At 42.3% G+C, this 20,351-nt stretch overlaps 1 protein-coding gene across 1 annotated transcript in view; it reads right to left on the bottom strand.

Annotated features, from left to right (window-relative positions):
- The window catches only part of ASPH (aspartate beta-hydroxylase), a 181,544-nt gene extending 161,469 nt beyond the window's left edge, over positions 1–20,075 (bottom strand). Inside the window, 1 exon segment of the mRNA XM_035895862.1 lies at positions 20,051–20,075. Coding sequence (XP_035751755.1) covers positions 20,051–20,075 — 25 coding nt within the window.
- Between the last annotated feature and the right edge of the window lie 276 nt (positions 20,076–20,351).

Below are 20,351 nucleotides of genomic sequence, written 5' to 3'. Positions count from 1 at the left end.
ATCTTTCCTCATCCATCTGCCCCGGATCCAGTCTGTGTCTTGCACAGGGACTTACGCATCTCAGATTTTGAGCCATTTAGGGATAGAAAGATCTTAGTTTAAAGCTAGTTAAGCTTCCTCAGTTAAGGTCCCTCTCACAAAAGCAAGTATATGTAAACAAGTAATAATACATCATTATTCACCATATAGTAAACCCACAAACACTGTACAGAGATAAACTGGGTGACCAATAGATCTTTTCTAACTTTTATTAATGAGCCCTAAAAAATGCACTGCTCATTAAGCCTTAATGCTTAATCATGCTAGTGTCACTAAATAGAAATGTATATGCTCCATCTGGATTATTACAGAATGCAAGAGAAAGGCTAAACAAATTCTACATTTAATTCACTCTTTTCTTTAGCACAATAAAGTAAATTAAAATCAATGATTGATTGTCTTTGGGAACATTATCATCGGGGCCGAATACATAAACAAGGCACCAAATGAAAAGCTATTTAATCACATTCTTTCCTGTGTGCGCCTCAGTCGGTATATCATGAGCCAATAAAGGCCATTTATTTTATTCAGAAGAGGAAAAGAGATGCATTTATTAGTTTGACTGTTTCTCCCACTTCAGAAGCTCTTGGTTTTCTTTGAAGTTTTCTTTATTTAAGAAAATGTATAAAAATATTTTAAAGTGTTTAAGAACATCTGGCACTGTATATGACTTTTAGCAGTGTCTGAACTAGCCTTAGTGCAGTTCAGGGCATCTGCCCTCATACAACGAAACGTAGTGAGTCCCGGGGAATTTGGAATGCGCTTCCTCGGTGCCCGAGAGTGTACGACTAGTTGGGCCTTCCACCAGATGCCTGGGCTCGTTTTGTGTTCTTTTGGGTTGGAATAGGATTTTCTTTTGACTGTTGTTTTAAAATGGTGTTTGTCTCTTTTTTTTAATGCCCTATGTGAGTGCCTTTACATTAGCTACATCAGGGCCCTCTGGTCGTGTGTCTTACGCTGTCTTTCAATAAACTGTCCTCAGCTTGCGTAGTTTTCCATGCCTGCACGAGGCTGCTGGTAACACAGAACTGAGGTGCGGGGGAGAATTAATGGCGTGAAATGCTATTCCATGGGTGGTTTTTAGGAAATTTGATATACTGATTTTTGCATGTGCATTTCATACAGTAATTCAAGTAAAAATTGTATCTGCATTACAAAAATGCACGGAAGAGATATGATTTATTGTCCTGAAATAAATTTCATGGAGGTAAACTTGGTTGTGTGGATTTTAACTTGTTGATTTAGGAAAAGCACTTAATCAAGCAGGTATTTACTGGTATGCAGGTCAGAGGTTTGAGCTTCTCTCCACAGCCACCTAGTACTGAATCTGTTACAAAGTTTGATAGTAGGATGCATCGTCAAGGTTTGATTTATTTCTTTTCATATCTAGGAATAGAAAAGTAATTGTATGTCAACACAGAATTGTATGGGAAAGAGAACTCCAGGAGCTTAAATGGGGTTCGCAAAGCTGGTAACATCTTATAATTCACCTTCATTGTCCCTCCCGGCACAAAGAAAGACAATGTGGAGTCTCTGAAATTTGTATTTTTTGCTTTTTGTACATTTGGAATGTCAGTGGTTATTAACTGACCAAATACCTCTTTCCCCCTTTAATCACATTGCATTTTGGCTGTGTGAGGAAGCAGTGGGAGTCTTCTCTGGTTAAAACACATTAGGCCATTTTGTTATTTGCCATTAGAGACACCTTAAGAGTCGTTTTTTTAATCATGCCTCCAGAAAACTGTCATCTGGTAACAGGTAGGCTAGCTGATTTTACGGATATTATCGTGTTTGTAAAGTAGAAGAATTTCTGAAGCAAGAAACTTTTTTAGACTTATGTGTGATCACTACTTAGCATGCTGGGTCTTGAAACTGTCTGGGAGCTTTGTAATGCATGACTGTCATGCAAATACAAAAATAAAAACTTTTTTTCCCGACGTCTCTTAAATGGGGCACAGACTGGATGTTCAGGTCAGGTTGTACCTCCAGCTGAGGGTTTACTCCACCATAGCTGCAGCTACAGGAAATCTGGCTTCCAGAAAGAACCTTTTTTTTCTACCCCCCCGCAAGTATTACCATCAACCACTTCACATGGTATCCAATTTACCTCTTCTGGTTCTTTTCTCCCCATGCTTCTTAGCTGACTACAGAGGACTCTGATCCTACAGAGACCACAAATCCAGCATACTGTCTGTTACTGAAGAGTTCTCTAGGAGTTAGTTATTAGTGAGAATAGTAGTCCATCATGCCATCAGATTGGTAAGGTGAAAGAAAAGCTTTGGCAGCCAGAAGGTGTGGAGACCAAACTCTTGACATCTCCTGAAGCGCGTATGGCTGAGAATTTCCCCGCTCCCGCCTTGTATAAATATGGACGATGTAAGAAGGGGGACTGACTGATGGGTCTCCTGGCACACCGCGACTTGAAAGGACTAGAAACTAAACTTCTTTCAGTCCAAAGTGATCCTAGGGAAAAAAAAAAGTCAGATAATGGGGAAGAGGGTATACCGACACTATGAAATCAAAGCTAAATAGAGTTTACATTCGATGATGTGTTTGGGCCTGTAGGTAGTCAACTCTTTTTTTACTTTTGTTAGTTGCTCAATATCTTTTTTGACAGTATAAAGGATGTGCTCTGAGGTGATTCCTGAGGCTGATCTGGACCCGCAGCTGTTGCTAGTGAAGCTGGAGGGCCTGTCTGATTCTTTTCAGTTGGAATATATTGTGGGAAATGAATATATGGTGAAATAGATCATATGTAAGGAAAGAAAGGGTAGAAAAGGGGATGGAGTCAGCCATTTGGACTAGTCAAAGCTTAGCTAATAGCTAATGTTCTAGCTAGGTTTTGACTAACTCATCTGTTTGAGATGTGCTGGTTTTGTTGAAATTCAATATCCCAAATTGCAGCTTCTGTTTCAGAATTTGGAAACATTTCCCACGGTGAAGTTACATGTGCGCTGTTTTCCTCACCAGTCCCATCTCTTTGTGTGCTTCATTTCTTTGCACTTCCTGGGAACTAACGCGAAGTTGATTTTCCAGCCCCATGCAAGAAGCGAGCTCTAAGAAGGGTGAGGGCTTCGAGGTCACGGCTCAGCTCGGGTCCCCTTGTGCCACCGCAGTCTCAATTCTTCAGGCTAGTGGCGGGAAGACAGCAGAGCAGCAGCTGAGAATTGCTCCCCCTTTCCCCTTAACTGTTCATCAACGCAGCTGACAATGCCTTTCCGAGTATGCTGTCTACTAGTCCTGTGCATATAAAGTTGGGTTCCTGGGATTTCAAACACCCGTAATTATGCACTTAAAATGTATAGTTTCCAGATGGTAATGCAACCGGTTATTTCAAACAATGAAAAATCCAGTGATTTAATTGTTTGTGACAGATGAGTAGGAAAGCTGAAGGAATAGAAACATGGAAAAAAGAATGCTATATGAGGCCACTGGTAAATTTTAAATACAAAGAATTTTGGTAGAAATGTGGATCCATAGCCTTAAAAAAAGCCTTTCCTCCAAACAAGGGTTTGAAGAAATCAAGGGGTGAAAGCTCCGAATGATTTCAAACACTTCTCACGTGCACAGATATGATTAAAAGTTGAATGAACAAAGGAAACTGCACATTTTTCTTCTTGAGTGCAGAATTTGGTTCTAAGGCTGGAACAGAGGACGAGCAGATTTTTTTCAGTTTCATCGTTCCCTGCAGCATGTTGATCACAGCAAGAGCACCTTGGACTTTTTATGTATTTCATGAACCCAGAATCGCCTATCAGTATGAGCAAACACACACAGAACACATCTGTTCATCACTTCTTGTCAGTAGCTTCTTTTGGCCAAATGGTGCAGTTCAATAGTATGATTTTACAAGTGTAAAGGGTGCTGCTCAATTCTGTGGATCGGTAAGACGCTGCGTCCTTATCATCTACAGGTCACGGTGTTTAGCTGCCTCCGAGAAGTATTTTCTTAACGTCGTGCAGTGGTAATTAAGGCAGTAAGGTCATCCTGCATTATGAATTCTCGCTTTTCCCTGCTGCTGGTCGCCCACAGAGGCAGTGAGAACAGCTCACCAGCCTGGGGCCTTCTCCCTGTTTTCCCCTTCCCTGAAAACAGAGCAGTGTGAACAGGCTATGGGTCAGTTTTCTGACCGGGGAGTCCCTTGGTGAACCCTCTTACTCCCCTCGTGCCACCACAGCAGCCTTGCTCTCATCGATGCAGTGGGCTTCCCACCGGGGCACTGGTGGAGGTCAACCCTTATCTCATCCCATTGCTGAGCGCACGAGGAACCATCAGTCATGCGATTCCTTTACGCTCGGCTGCAAAGGCATCTGTCACATAATGGGGGTGGCTTTTTGATCAGGTGAGCGGTACTTTATCTTCGTGGAAAAAGTTGGGGTAATTATGTGCTTCAGATGCCTCCATAAAAAGCTGTGTGGCTTCTCCTGCCCAGAGAACCCTAGGAAGTGAACTTTCTATGCACTGGAACGTTACCGGCTAGCTATTGAGTGCTTTGTATATTCCAAATCACAACTGATTTCTCATTTCCATCAAACATATGTTTTAAGCTATCGCTTAGCAAGTGTTCCAGTATACATAAACAATAAAGATTTTCTTTTACTAAAAAGTATTTACTTTTCTGAGTTTTCTTCATTAGTGGGCATATCTGTGAATCAAGAACAGTCACGCAGCCAAACGGCGCACAGCTCACTCGGAGCAGAGGCAGCCTGGGGGTATATGCATTCACTCCCATTCCCTTCTTACGGCAATTTTAAATGAGGTATGTACAGACTCGGGATTGTACCAACAAATAAGGGCCCCTGGGGACAGTTAAGAGAGTCAGGGATCAGGGATGATCTGACCACGCTCCCTTCCCAGGCGCAGAAATGCCAGCCGCCGGGAGGGCAGTGGCAGGAGGCACGCTGTGCCTGTTCTCCGCGTTAATTGACTGCCCCAGCCTTAGAGCTGCTTTCTGTCGGCAGCGCAGCGCTAACTCGCTGCAGCACAAACCGGGATTTGCTCTCCACGTCTTTTCACAAAAGCTGCACGTTCTTGGCTTTTAAACTCTGTATTTACTACTCGAGACCTCATTGCCAGTGAACACTCCAGCCGCTCCAACAGTGCGGGGTTTGATTGCCTTGTCCGAGCCTCCCACTCAGCGTAGCTTGATCTGCTTTGGTTCTGTTAGCACAAGCAGAAATAACCTGACACAGTCGGGATGGGATGTTTTAACGTTGCAATTCTGCAAGCAGTGTAGCATCGCTGCCAAAAAGAACAGCCCTGCCCTTTCCCCATTCCCAAATGCTTGTTCTTGTCCCTGTGTTGCTCCCTGCCTGCTGCCAGTATAAGCATCTACATCGCCAAGCAACGAACTAAATGGGAGAATGGGTCCACTTCAAAGTAAGCTTGAAGGAAAAAATAGTAATGATTAATTTTAGTCCAGATTCATTCAAACTGTTTCGCTGTTCAGCAGTGAGAATGCCTTTGTCAGCCTGAAGAAGAGGGCAACTGGGAGGGCAGCAGTTTGTATTTAGAGGCAGATGAAGGGCAAGGCTGCTGTTCTTGGCTTACACTTTCCATAGAGATGTGGTATAAACATGATCTTGTTCTCAAATGCCCTTAAAATGACACTTTTATTCTGTTCTTACTGTTCCTCGTCTCTCAATCTTCCCTTGAGGTCTTTTTAAAAGCATTTGTTAAGGTGTTTTTCTTGGCCCTTGCCATCTGAAGTTTAACCCCGAGTACAAAGCTCTATTCTTCCTGGTTTGACCATATCGACGTTCGAAAACTGAAACGTGCTTATTGACGATACGTAACACAGAAAACACACTTTGCATGGGACTGTCTTCTCAGAGGAATAAACATCGTGTGAGCTCCTTTCACACATGAACAGAACATCTTTTGCATGGGCAGTGATGCTGGCTTCCTGGTAAGCACCTACTTAACCAAAGAGCGAGGACCATTCCCTTTTTTTTTTTGCTCCCAGAGCTGTGCCTAGTCAAAAAGAGCATGGTATTGCTGGAATCGGGAGGAATGTGGATGTGCAAATACGAAAAAAACCTGCACAATCCTACCGCCCAGATTTTAGGTACTTTGCCTCAAATCCTTTTCCAAAAGAAAGACTAATGAGCGTGGTCCTTCACCCAGAGGAGTAGAACTTGTTGAATGAAAAGATTACACAGCTGCTTCTCTCTTACCACTTTTTCTTAATAATTATTCTTTTTCTGCCAGAAAAGAGCTGATCAAACCTGTTAACATGTTTACCTAACAACAAACATTTCATCTTGAGTTATAGATTTTTTCCAGATTTCAATACTTACTGTAAAACATTTGAACCACAAGGGTTCCCTCACAGCCCAAATCCAGCGGAGCTGCATGTGACGAGTCCCTGTGCATACCCAGCCTGGCTCATGTTACCTTTCTGTTCCTTGGGGGTAACAAAACCCTTCACAGGCATGAAGAATGAACCACAGGTAGGTCAAATTCATATCCAGAAGTTCACTGCAGTTTCATTATGATACTGTTAAAAGTTCCATGTTCCTGCTTAAAAGATGACATTTTCTATTGACTAGTGACATTTGAAAATATGAAACTAACATATTACATTTCATCTGAAATATTTGATTCAGCAAACAAGTGGCAGACACAGATATTTCTGGTTTCATTGGCTTCTGCAGATGTGTTATACAAATCGTTATTTGTCGCAAGTTGTAACCCCTTTTTTGCCTTTACATAGGCGTAGGATACATAGGATAAAAAAGCAAAAGTATGAGCTGCTTAACACAACAGCACAAAAACTTTTCTCAAGTTTAGTTTTTTACGTTTACCATGGAAATATTCTTTGAGATGTAAGAGCTAAACAGGGATTAGTGAATGGAACACAGTCTCTGCCTTGAAGCTCTATGTGAATATATCAGGACATACCAGAAAACTTTCTTAAGGATAAATAGCAGACTCTGATATTAGAGATGCAAACGCAAACATGGCCCCCATTTTAGATTGCCAGTTTTAAAACATGGTATGAAAATCCACTGCAAAAGGCAACCTTGGACAAAAACACTTAAAAGTTTTAATATCTATAGCAATCACTGCATCTGTACACAGCTTTGTTAACTATGGTATTAAAAATGAACTGGGACCCCAGTTAACAGTCACAGCACTGTAAATTTGTTGTGGTACATTAGAGAATCTGGCCCAGTGTGTGTCACAGTTGTTTAATTCATCTAAGGTTGGCAGGGTTTCTTTTTTACTTAAATGTATGCACACCCATGCAAGCTGTCAAACTGGAATTACGCTCCAGGGCTTAGATCGAGCTGCAGCTGCAGCAGCGATGGGGGCAGGGAGCGGGGGTCCTTGCACCCCTCCCACTGCCCGGGACTAAAAAGGATAGCCCCTGAGCTGTTGGCCTGGTCTGTCTTCCCTGAGTGTTGACTGAAGGTCGGCTTGACCTGGCTTTTGCCTGGACTTTACATTTCACCTCACCTTAAATGACTTGGTGATACCATTTTCATTTAGTAATGGGTATGAAAACAGCTACTGAAGAGAATATCCTTGCAGCTTTAAATGACCAAGATACCCTCTATCATCACAGCCCCATTGCTGCTAGAGCAAACTCTCGTCATCAGAGCTGCGAAAAGTATTTGCAGTAAAGCATTTATTCAGAGAATTTAGCCTTTTATTTTTTGCTTTTTTCCTATTGAAATTTATCTGCAAACAGCCTGATTTTTATGTGCTGGCCTATTATTCAGAGTCATTCAGTGAGTGCTTTATGCAGCTGTATTAGAGTTTATGCACTGCTCCTGAATTGTTCACCCTGGCCATTTTTCTCAAGTATGAGCCAGTCATAATTTGCTATTTTTTCAGGGGAACATTCAAATAAGTTTCCTAATGTTTCTTTCATTTTTTTCCAAGCTTCCTGGAGGACTGCCTAACTTAGGGCAGGATCTGTTGCTTAGAGGCATCCGTGCTGTCCAGAGTCTTCCTAAAAGTATCCCTGGTGACACGAGGGCTTTTTGTCTCTGACACATCTCCTTCCCTTCGCTCCTCACACTGTCTTTGTGTTGCAATTTTTGACAGCTTTCTGTAATTCAGAGGGACCTCCTGGTATCCTATAGGGTCCTGGTATTGTGACTATCTATGTGTCATCCACTTCCCTTCATTAATTTGTCAACTCCATCTCAAAATTAATTGGCTTAATTTGTTTCTCCTAATAGCCTTGGGAAAGCTGTTCTAGAATCTCATTCCTTTGTTGGCTGGAGTCCTCCTAATTCCCAGCATAAAGCCATCAGCAAAATACTGCTCGCTCCATTCATCTTTGAATCCTGGGACTGAGTGGTTTGTTTTTTTTTTCTTTGAGAGTCCCTTTAAAGCAAGTACAGAGCTTGACGTGATAGAGGAAATTTCCAACAACTTATTTAACAGAGCGCTATAACTTTCAGGAACGTCAAATGAATACAAAACTATACGGCTACGTTATCTGTATTAAAATAATTAAGTAATACCCAACTTCTCAGACGGTATTGGTCATCCAAGCTGAAAATTCATCAGTACGGCCTTCTTGATCAGTATATAGTGTGCGTGGTTATGTTTAACATAACATGATTATGTTTCCATTCAACTGATGTATTACTCTTGTCCTTACACACTTAACAGCTCTGCTTTGTCACAGAGAAGTCATGGTTTATTTTTCCTTGTGCAAACTAAGTTTCCTGGGCAATCACTTGAGTTGGCCTTATACAACTAACAAGTATTGGCAAGCATGACAAAATCATGATGCTTGGTAGCGTGTATCGCCGGTATGTGTGGACATTGAACAGTGTGCTTACCTACTGCCAATGCAAAGTCTACAACAGAGTTAGTAGGTTACAGAATGGTATCTACCATGTGTAGGAAATTGATGGAGAAAACAAAGGAGGAGTGTATTTACCTCACGGTGCGTGGATTGTTATCATGCAAACTCAAACTCTGACCTGCCTGTGAAGAATTGTTAAAAGCTCTAAAAGTGATGTTATAGGCTGGTTTCAGACAAACTGTGAGCCTGAAGAAGGGGTTCACGTTGAAGGTTAGGGGGATACTTATGTTATAGACTTCAGGTTATTACAAGCATCAAATTTCAATACAATTTAGAGAAGCAAGGTTAGGAGCCGAAGTTCCCCACGCTGGAAGATGTAGAAATCCTGATAGGAAAAAGTCTCTTTAGTTGCTTAACAGATGAGAGTGGAGAGTGCCTCTCACCTTCCTCCTTTCCCCCAGCTCCTAGAGAAGGACCATTTCAATGTTACCAAGGTTTACTCGCCCCACAGGTGATCCAGTAAGTATAACAAAGGAGACCCTGTCTCTAAATTCCATGTAAGTACATATATGATGGTAGAATACTGTCATTTTATTATTAATTCAGATATTCAGAGGCTAAATTATGTTCCAATGAACTCAGCTATGGAAATTGAAAACTGAAAATGTATTTATTTCAGAGCGACACGTAATTATATACTTCTAGTTTGCCCTGTCTATTTTAAATTACTTTATGCAAATCTCATTTTCAAGGATTATGTATAGGGTAAAATTAGATGAGCCCTTAAATAGCTAATATAATATAATTGTGGAATTATTGTATGTGTGCATAGCGTGCACATAAGATCCAGATGTTAATTAGTAAATCAGGTTGATTTAGCAAACAGAAATTTGTTCTAAGGAAAAATTGAAAGGAGAGACAATTACTTCCTAGAAAGTTATTGTTTGTACTGTGGGCTCACTGAAAGGAAAAAAATCATGTGGCAAAGAATACTTCTATAAAAAAAGAAAACAACAATTAAGTCATATAAGTAGGAATTCATTGCTCCCAGAATCCAGTCTGATGGCTTTGTACAAAAAGACGTGAGATGTTTACTGTGCTCACGGGTTGTGTAATGGTAAGGCAGCTTGATGTAGTCAAACCTTCTGCTTGCCTGTATCACTGCATTTCACCTGACAGTAATGGACTTAGGGTAGTTTGCATCAGATGCAGATTGTCCTCGTTTCGGCTGGGATAGCGCTAATTTTCTTCATAGTAGCTAGCATAGTGCTGTGTTTTGGATTTAGTACCAGAAGAATGTTGATAACACACTGATGTTTTCAGCTGTTGCCAAGTAGTGCTCAGACTACTCAAGGACTTTTTGAGCTTCTCCTGCTTGCCCAGGTGCATAACAAGCTGGGAGTACAGCACAGCTAGCACAGCTAACCCAAACTGACCAAAGAGCTATTCCATACCATATAACGTCATGCGTGGGGGGGGGCGGTTAGTTCGGTCGGTCGGTCGCGGGGAGACTGCTCGGGGCTCGGGGACTGCTCGCGGCTCGGGGACTGCTTGCGGCTCGGGACGGGCTGGGCATCGGTCGGTGGGTGGTGAGCAATTGCCTTGTGCCTCATTTGTTTTGTATATTCTGTATATTCTGTTATCATTCTCATTATTACTATTATTTTTTCTTATTAAACTGTCTTTATCTCAGCCCTCGGCTCTAACCTTTTATTTTCTTTCCGATTCTCTCCCCCATCCCACTGAGGGAGGGGGGGGAGTGAGCGAGCGGCTGCGTGGTGCTGAGTTGCCAGCCGGGTTAAACCACGACACAGATCTAGTTCCTCAACCCTTCTTTTGAGGGGTACAGCTGGCTCCAGAGGGTTAAAAATTCAGTCAGACAGTGTACAGTTTCCCTGAACCAAAATTCCCCCGGTGCAGCTCCTTGGATGGATGCTGTTCATAGGCTTTATCCAAAGAGCAACCTTGCACTCTGGGGAGAAAGAAAACTTGAGTTAAAATATTTCACCTTTGTAGATATAACAAAAGAACATTTTTTAAACTACAAATATAATAACTGTAATTTAGGTAAATTCTGTTATTTGGCATCAAGTGGACACGTCAGTTTTGCCTTGTATTGGGTTTTTGTGGCAAGGTTTTGGGGGGGGGAGGGGCTATAGGGGTCGCTTCTGTAAGAAGCTGCCAGAAGATTCCCCTGGGTCTGACAGAGCCAACGCCAGCCGGCTCCAAGACAGACCTGCCGCTGGCCAAGGCTGAGCCCATCAGCGATGGTAGCACCTTGGGGATAACATTTTTAAGAAGGAAAAAGCCCTGCTGTCTGCCGTGGGAGGGAGCCCAGGCTGGAGCAGGGGCAGAGGGTGAGGAGTCCTCCCCTGAGGAGGAAGGAGCAGCACAGACAGCGTGTGATGGACTGACCACAGCCACCATTCCCCGTCCCCTTGTGCCGCTGCAAGGGAGGAGGTAGAGAAAATTGGGAGTGAAGTTAAGCCCGGGAAGAAGGGACGCGTGGGGGGAAGGTGTTTTAATACTTAGTTCTCATTACCTTACTCTGATTTGATTGGTGATAAATTAAGCTAATTTCCCCAAGTCAAAGTCTGCTTTGCCCATGATGGTAACTGGTGAGAGAATGAATCTCTCCCTATCCTTATCTCGAACCACGAGCCTTTTGCTGTATTTTCTCTCCCCTGTCCAGCTGAGGAGGGGAGTGATGGAGCAGCTTTGATGGGCAGCTGGCATCCAGCCAGGGTCAACCCACCACGTGCCTTCCTTATGAAAAGGTGACATTAAATGGCTGAAAATAGCTGGAAAATGAGCACAAATTACTCAGAGAAAAATATTGCCTCTACTAAAGCCAACAACAGAAACTTTAAAATAATTGCATGGAACAACCTGTCATCTCAGCCCTATTCAGGCTGTTGCTTCCCAAACTCCCATTGACTTCAGTGGGAATTCTGAACATATCCAGAGCAGGAGGCACTGCCCAGATTTCCTGCTGTGGCAAACCCTGTGCCGCGACCTGTGATGGTTTATCACTGATCCCCAGGTCCAAAATCTCATTTACCATGTCACAAAAGCTGAGCAGAGCATGAGTGCAGCAAGTGTCACGAGAGTCTTTCAGAGCACCCTGCCACCTAAAACCCTTTGGCTGTGAATAGCGCAGCTGGCATCGGTGTGGTCTTTTAAAAACCTAACGCCAGAGCCTCGGCAAGCAAAGGAAAGCAATCCATTCTATAGTCCATTTCGGTTTCTATAAATTCAGCTTTGCATTTTGAAGGACTTTTCTAGACAAACATGTACACGGTGGGAGAGCTGAAACATTTTTAAATGATGATGAATGGATCACTGAAAATGTTTGTCATCGTACATCTGCAGCTGGACACCTGATATGCTGTTCACAGTTTCAGTGGGAAGACAAATGCATGTTCTCCTTTGCGCTTATTCTCATCGGGGAAATGTCAGTAAAAATACTCTCAGCGTATCTGCATCCATCTGAAGAAATGCTTCACCAAAAAGTATCTTTTGTTACCAAGAAACACTCTAAGGACAGAAAAAGCCTGGTTTATTGTATAAACACCCTTTATCCATCTTTCAAGGGTTGTTTACAACAAGCTTTGTTGTAAACTCCGTCCTTGTAAACTCCACTGTACCTCCATTCAAGTTTTCCCATATTAAAAGTGAGGATTGTAGCAATGTTTATTTACACCAAATGGTTCAAAACAAATCACTTACTGACCTGCAGACAAGAAGTCGGCCTTATTGTTTGTCAGCTTTTTGTTCCTGCAGTTAATATGAGAGACAGTTGCAAAGATCTTGTGCTTCATTCTAGTCTGGCTGTTCCTGGCTATAGGGACATGGCAGCATGCATTGCACCAAAAAAAAAAAAAAAAAGATGTAAAGACAGAAAAACCCAATGGAAAGCTGAGCTGGAGTCTACCACTGACAAACCAGAATGAGTTCTCAGGAGTCAGTGTGTGTACTTGAAGCACTCAAAACTGCGACCTGCCCGCCATCGAGGGGCTGTGCCTGACCCTGGTTCCCTACATTAGGCCTGATCATTTAAACCACTATTTTTCAAATAAAAACCACCATTTGCAATGAATATATATTTCCATTCCATAAAATACTTACATTTTAATGAAGAACACAGTTTTCTAGCAGCAGGTGTTAACATTGAAATGAAAAATTAGATCATTATATTGTGTATCTGCCTTCAGAAGGATAAATTGAAAATAGGATTTACTAAAAACACTGATAATATCTTCAAACTCTAATTTGTCTTTAAAGGTATATTAAATTTCGTGGGGTTTCTAGTTTGCTTGAGGTATTTCAAAAGTGCTTGGGGAATACACAGTGGAATGTTTTTCTAGGCTATTAAAACTGTGTGTCTGCCTAAAGTGTGACCTGTTGATAGCTATGTGGAGGTGCATTTTGATCCCTGTATCCTCCCTCATTCTGGGAAAGCTTAGAAAGTAATTAAAAAGCTTCTGACTCCCAGTCTTTCTGCCAAAAGTAAAGGTGAAATCTGAGGCCACAGGAATCTGTTCTTAAACTCTGATTCCGCAGACCCTGAATGTACTTACCTAATCTCTGCACAATATCTAGGGCTACTCTCAGTGTTTAAAATTAAGTAAATACACAAATGTTTCCAGGATTAGGGTTATCCTCTAAGACTCTTACTCATCACTAACTTCCTGTGAATAATATTCATGATCAAAGATGGCAAAGTCAGGCTATGAAGGATGCATTTCTTCTATAGTCTGTTGTATTGGGTTTGCATGGCAAGGTTTTGGGGGTAAGGGGGGGCTGCAGGGGTGGCTTCTGTGAGAAGCTGCCAGAAGCTTCCCCTGTATCTGCCGCTGGCCAAGGCCAAGCCCGTCAGCGATGGTGGTAGCGCCTTGGGGATAACATATTTAAGAAGGAAAAAGCCCTGCTGCGGAACAGTAGCCAGAGAGAGAGAAGAGAGAATATGTGAGAGGAGCAGCCCTGCAGCCCCCCAGGCCGGTGCCGCAGGAGGGGCAGGAGGGGCTCCAGGCACCGGAGCAGAGATCGTGGGAGGGCCTGTGGCCCCGTGGGGAGAGGAGCCCAGGCTGGGCCAGGTTTGCTGGCCGGGCTGGTGACCCCGCGGGGGACCCATGCTGGAGCCGTCTGTGCCTGAGGGACTGCACCCCGTGGGAAGGATGGACCCAGGCTGGAGCAGTTCATGAAGAACTGCAGCCTGTGGGAAGGCCCCAGGCTGGAGCAGTGTGTGGGGGACTGTCTGCCGTGGGAGGGAGCCCAGGCTGGAGCAGGGGCAGAGGGTGAGGAGTCCTCCCCTGAGGAGGAAGGAGCAGCAGAGACAACATGCGATGAACTGACCCCAGCCACCATTCCCCGTCCCCCTGTGCTGCTGCAAGGGAGGAGGTAGAGAAAATTAAGCTAATTTCCCCAAGTTGAGTCTGCTTTGCCCATGATGGTAATTGGTGAGGCAATCTCTCCCTGTCCTTGTCTCGACCCACGAGCCTTTTGTTGTATTTTCTTTGCCCTGTCCTGTTGAAGAGGGGAGTGATAGAGCGGCTTTGGTGGGCACCTGGCATCCAGCCAGGGTCAACCCATCACATCTGTGATTATTGTTGTAGTCCCATAGGCACAGTCAACAAAAGGGTCCTCCTTAAGCCCAGATCAGTGGCCAAGTAAGTTTGGTGCAGGCTGAGGAAAACTCCAGCACAGGCAGACAAGCTAAATGGCTTTACTAAATGAATGGTAAACACCATTAAAGAGCTACAAGGACAGTCAGATACTATCAATTTCATTCTGTCCTCTTGATATGAGATCATTTACTGATGGTTTTAGTTCTTAAAAACTAAAATTTTCATATCTTTGATTCCTAAGAATATAACCTAGCAAGGAATAGATTTTTAGGGAATAGAAGTTTCTACGACATAGATCTCTTACAGGTATTTGCGACGGTATTTTGTCTATAAATGTGAACAACCTTGGTTTCCTGCTTAGAATGCGGTGAGATTTAAAAGCACAGGCCCTGGAGGCCTACAGCTACGGCTTTAGCATGAGGCATCACACAGTGGTGTCAGGGTATGGCCATGTCTACATGAACGTACCATAAAGCCTTTGAGTACATGCTTTTCGTTTTGAGTGCGCTAAATTTGCATCCACAGAGCACATCTTATTAGGCATTAAGCTAGTCCACAGGGCTTTTTAGTGCTTACACCATTTTTTTACCTACTTGGCATGCACGGTGCAATATTAGGGCTGTCTTCATTAAGAAGCTGGAAATGAGTTTCTATGGTTATTTGACTATCAGCTTCTCTGCCCAATTCATGGGTAGAGAAATCTATAAAATACAGCCCTTCCTCTTTGCTTTGTACATTGTATTATTCTTATATTGCATTCTCCGATACGTTCTAGGAATCCTACGCCTTCTCATAATCACACTTCATTTTTAACCTCCTCCTGACCTCGGTTCTCTCTCCTGTATCTCTCCCATACCCAGTGCTTTCCGCTGTAGGGCAATTACATCCTAATGGCCTCGTTCCTTGTGCTCCTGTGGAAGTCACATTCTACAGCGCTCTCTTGCTAATTAACTTTTTTTTTTTTTTTTTTTTTTACCACTTCCCTGACCAGGTAACAGTTTTTTGTTTGTAAACCCTTATAGTCAGGAAGAAATCTGCCTTAAACAACTGACCTTTTCATTTTGGGATCAGTTTTGGCTAGCTAGAGGGCAGAAATTGTAAAATACTTCAGGAACGTGAGAAAGGAAACAACAAAACGTGAAGAGATTTGTAGATCTCTGGGAAACTTCCCTCAGTGAAGATAGGAAGTTCTATAATTTATAAGGATAAGCAAGGATGCAAGTGGTTTGGAAAAAGGTTGGGGTTTTATTGCTTTTTAAATATCACTTCCGAGACTTTCTCTCACATACTTTGAAAGTTATCATCGGCTCTGAATTCAAGTTCAGTAACACACAAATTAGAAATTGTGAAGATGGGTGAATTAAACTGTCTATACAGAAATAACCACTATCGCTTTTCTCTTTTCCTGTTTTTTTGGGGGTGATTTTTGTTTGTTTTGTGTTGGTTTTTTTTTTAAAGGATTTTTCTGCCTCTCATAGTCTGGAAGACAGTTTGAACACTGCTCGTCTCTGAAACAGCAGTACCTGCTTGGTTCTGCAGGTTGCTGAAACAGTAGCCTGGAGAGGTGAAAAGTGGCTTGTGCCTCTTAGCCAGGTCTTCAGACAGTTCTGCCTTAACGAAGAACGGGGGTTAACATCCACCACTGTCCCAGTACTGGAAGGTATCTGCTTTCTTGTGAGAAGGGAAGGTAAGGGTTTAGCTGCTTCTCAGAAGAGCACTACCCCTGGGAGAAATAAGGGACGGAAGGAGTCATGGACCTCACCCCACCAGTGTACCAGCAGGGGCTGAATAGGGCGAGTACAAGCAAAACCTCTTCAGCGCTAGCTCTTCCCATTTCGTTTATCTGGTTCCTTACCCACCCTGCAAGCCTTATGATTAAGGGTATTATTGGGTTTAACTAAAAAGCATCTGGTAGCGTATTAAATACTCCAGTGAAGCCCAGAGAGATGATGCCTACTCTAAGTCCTCTCTGTAAGAAAACCAATTATCCATAAAATTTACCAGTTCAGGCTGGCACAATGTATTTTTGGCAACTATTGCCTTTTCAATTTACTTCCAGATCTTCAAGTATTCATCCTTCAAAATACATACGTTCTCAGAACGCATAACTTGAGTAAAGTTTAGCCCCAGGTAGAATTTTCTCTTAAAAGCCATGCACAGAAATATAAATCTCAGGCTGTTTTATTGAAGTTTTGTATACTGTGCAGTGCGGGTTATATTTCGCACTCCTCACATACATACCTAGCCAAATACATATCTTGGATGAACAGAATCTAGTTCTTGTCTTTCTTTGTTCCTTCGGTTTGGTATATAAAACTTAGCTTACTGCCTTCCTACTTAAAAGGGAAGTGGTAGAAAAAAAAGCAGCTTTCCAAATCTAATCTGACACGGTACTATTTTGCAGTACTTTTGTAATTATTTGCCTATTGTCACTACCATTTAATGCATAAATTAAAAGCGTAGTTTGGGGATACAGCAGTGTGTATTTCATAGAAATATTAATCAGGTATTTTGCTGAAATGCCTTGCAGAAGGTAGCTTTTTTTTTTTTTTTTTCTCTCCTTTCTCAGGGCAAGCTTCAGTGTTCCTTGGCAGACGCCTGTCTGTCATGGAACAGCAGCTGGTAACAGGCCGTAGGAAAGCACTGTCTGGTAAGCAGAACACACCTTAACGCCTGTAAAAAATCATCTGATTTACCCAGACTTTGCTGGAGAGAGGAAAAAAAAAAACCAAAACAGGTGGTTGAGACGTCATCCATGTGCAAAAATATTTTTAAGAGATAGTGTGCGTTTTTGTGCCTATTATTCCTGCCCAAAACATCACCTGCCTACGACCGAAGTGCGCGTGTAGGTGCGGGGACCGGAGTAGAGCTCCACCGATGCCGCTCCTCCCCGCTTGTTTCTCTTTGACGATTTCACTCCATTCAGAGATATCTCTGTATCTAAACTAGAAGAAACTGTATTATCTTACTCATATTTACTGAGTCATTAAAAGTGAAATTTGTCAGGAAGCCTAAGAATTCTGTTCTGCTTTCATCATACTACACCTCACTGTATTTTATACCAGATGTCTTATGAGTTGAGTGTATATATTTGCACGTTTTTCATTAGCACATTTCTGCTTTCATACCAAGGCTTTCAAGTTAAAAATATTTTTTCTTTAAAGAATAGAAGCAAGAAATTAATTTCCCGTCCTCTTCTGAGATTTGTAGACACCAAGATTGACCATAAGAAAGCAAACGTTTGGACCTTTTTCTGTCTGTCAGCTCTTTTATTTATAAATGATCATGTCACAAAAAAAGAAAGTAAAAGTATGTTTAATTCTGTTTATACATGATAGAGATTTTAATGTAAAAATAATGCTTGAAAAGACGAAAGCATTTGATACTAGCTCATCAGTGGCTTAAAATTTTCAATTTATTTATTCATTTTTCTTAGCTGGCACTTCACTTTAATTCTGTGACCTTAAATCCAACTTTAAAGTCTCAGAAGAATTTGGCATGGTCCATGGATCAGACAGACATGAGAGGAATCAATTTGCGGCAGAAGCTAAAGAGCAAGTATTTAGGAGATGAGAAGGGAGGGAGATGATGGACTTTGGAATGCGTTCTACCAAGAAACGTTTGATGCTGAAACTCAGGTCCTGAAATGGTGTGTGATAGTAAAAAAAGTCATTTATAAAAGAAGGGACCGAAGGCATAGTAGTGGTTGGATGTCGATAATCAGCCTATAGAATGAATGATGCACCATGGCTCGGAAAAAAAAAAATAAAATGTATACTGTCCAATGCTAGGATACTTTTGATTAAATAGTAATTGCTAAACCTTTTAAAAGTGAGATGGGTTGCAATAAATAACTAAGTATTGAAAGCTTATGTTTATCTTTAAAAGTTTTCAGCTTTTTTTGTTTAGAAAAAATACTGAATTTAGTATTTTGCAGTGCACTTTTAACCTAAAAGGGCAATAGATCAAAAACCATCACCGGCTAAAGTTATAAGTGTTTGTCCTCTGTAATGATTTACGCAATAATGAACATAAAATATCTTGTTTGCTTCTATCTTGTCCTGGTTTCGGCTGGGACAGAGTTAATTTTCTTCTTAGTAGCTGGCACAGTGCTGTGGTTTGGATTCAGTTCTAGAAGAACGTTGATAACTCACTGATGTTTCAGTTGTTGCTGAGCAGTGCTTAGACTGGTCAGGGACTTTGTCAGCTTCCCCTGCTCTGCCAGGGGCACAAGAAGCTGGGAGGGGGCACAGCCAGGACAGCTGACCCCAACTGGCCCAAGGGCTATTCCAGACCATGTGGCGTCGTGCTTGGGGGAAGTTAGTTGGGGGGGAGCAATCGCTACTTGGAATGGGCTGGGCATTGGTTAGCAGGTGGTGAGCAGTTGCTTTGTGTGTCACTTGTTTTGTATATTCTCTTACCATTATTGGTCAGCGCGGTGGGGAGGGTGCGGGCGGGGGCGCCGGCACCGCCGCCTCGTGCCTTTCTCTGTTTGTCTTCACCTTCGCGAAAGCGGAATCTGCCGGCCCTCTCCGGTGACTTTTCTTGGGGTTCCGTTCCTCCGATGAAATATTCCTCAGTGCGCAACTGGAACACCGGAGCGGTGCATCTGCTTCTCTTTGTTTACTGAAGTTGGCGTATCTGTTTCAGAGAAAAGAGTTGTCGCGACAAAACGCCGCTGAACAATAATGATCATTCCTCTGGCTCATTAGCTGGGTGATAAAATAATGCTCTTCCTTTAACAGTAGTCCCTGGTCCCAAGAGCATTTTAAAAGATTTTTTTTTTTTTTTTTTCTAGTGACTCAGAGTCATCATTTTGCCACATGACCTTTCTTAAGATGAGCACTGTGCCTTGTGTGTGTGTCTCTAAAGAAAAAACGTGGGATGCGTTTACTGTTGGGTTTGGGTTGGGTTTTTTTTTTTTTTTTTTTTTTTTCCCTAATCCTTTGCTAATCTTTCCAGTTTAGTGTTACAGCACTTTGAAATCGCTTCTGTTTCAGGGGTAATACACTCAAATGCAGTACGTACAATTACTTCATTTGAAGATCCTCATTCACGTTCAAGGCTTTACGCTAGATTCTCGGCTGGTGTAAACTGGTGCACCCCCCATTGTTTCCAGTCTGAGTCTGGACCTTACTCAGATGTGCTTTAGTGTGATGCAGCTAAGTGGGGTGCGAGTGCTTCAGTGGCACAACCTTGCCAAAAAAGCAGGGAAGACACACCATTTGTACTTGTAGTGTGAGGAAAGCTGTGTTTGTGCATTTCTTCGGTGGGTTTTTTTATTGTTTTGCATCACTTTTGCAGATACTGTCCTATCGACTGCAGCAGAATCACTCCTGATTTACTTCAGTGCATGTGGGAGGGGAAACAAACCCTTTTTCTTCAAATACATCTCTCTGCCGGTTATGAAGGTTATAACAACTGTATTTACTATCCTGTAGAATTACTTGGAGGCTCTAAAAATTGAAGTAAAGTGTGAACAGCCACCATAATCTGCAGAGAAATGCGTATAAAGTCTTTCAGACAAAGATTTGTATTTTATAAAAGACCTATCAGATGCTATAACAACTTTTATAAATGACTTTAATGCCTCATTTTTTTCTGTTGTACTTACCTGCTTCATAATAATGTTCCGCCATCATATTCGTGTCTTTCAGGCACTGATAAACGTCTGTATGGCAAAATGCTTTCATTTTAATTTATTTTCATTTAAAAATAAACGTTGTGGTTTAGATCCAAGAAGTAATCCAGTAGGCATGAACTTAAAGCTCAGGCGCTTCCCGTGATCTCAGCGGTGGCGGTGTTCAGTTTATGTCTGCCGAAGTGGTCGCCGCAGGCGGTTTTTAGATCTTTTTCTAACACCTCGGAGGTCGTGAGTATAAAGCGCGCACAACAAAACTGCAGCCCCGGACATT

The sequence above is a fragment of the Egretta garzetta genome, unplaced genomic scaffold (assembly GCF_000687185.1).
Source record: "Egretta garzetta isolate BGI_Z169 unplaced genomic scaffold, ASM68718v1 scaffold340, whole genome shotgun sequence".
Lineage (NCBI taxonomy): Eukaryota > Metazoa > Chordata > Aves > Pelecaniformes > Ardeidae > Egretta > Egretta garzetta.
This window is presented reverse-complemented; position numbering and strand designations above follow the sequence as displayed.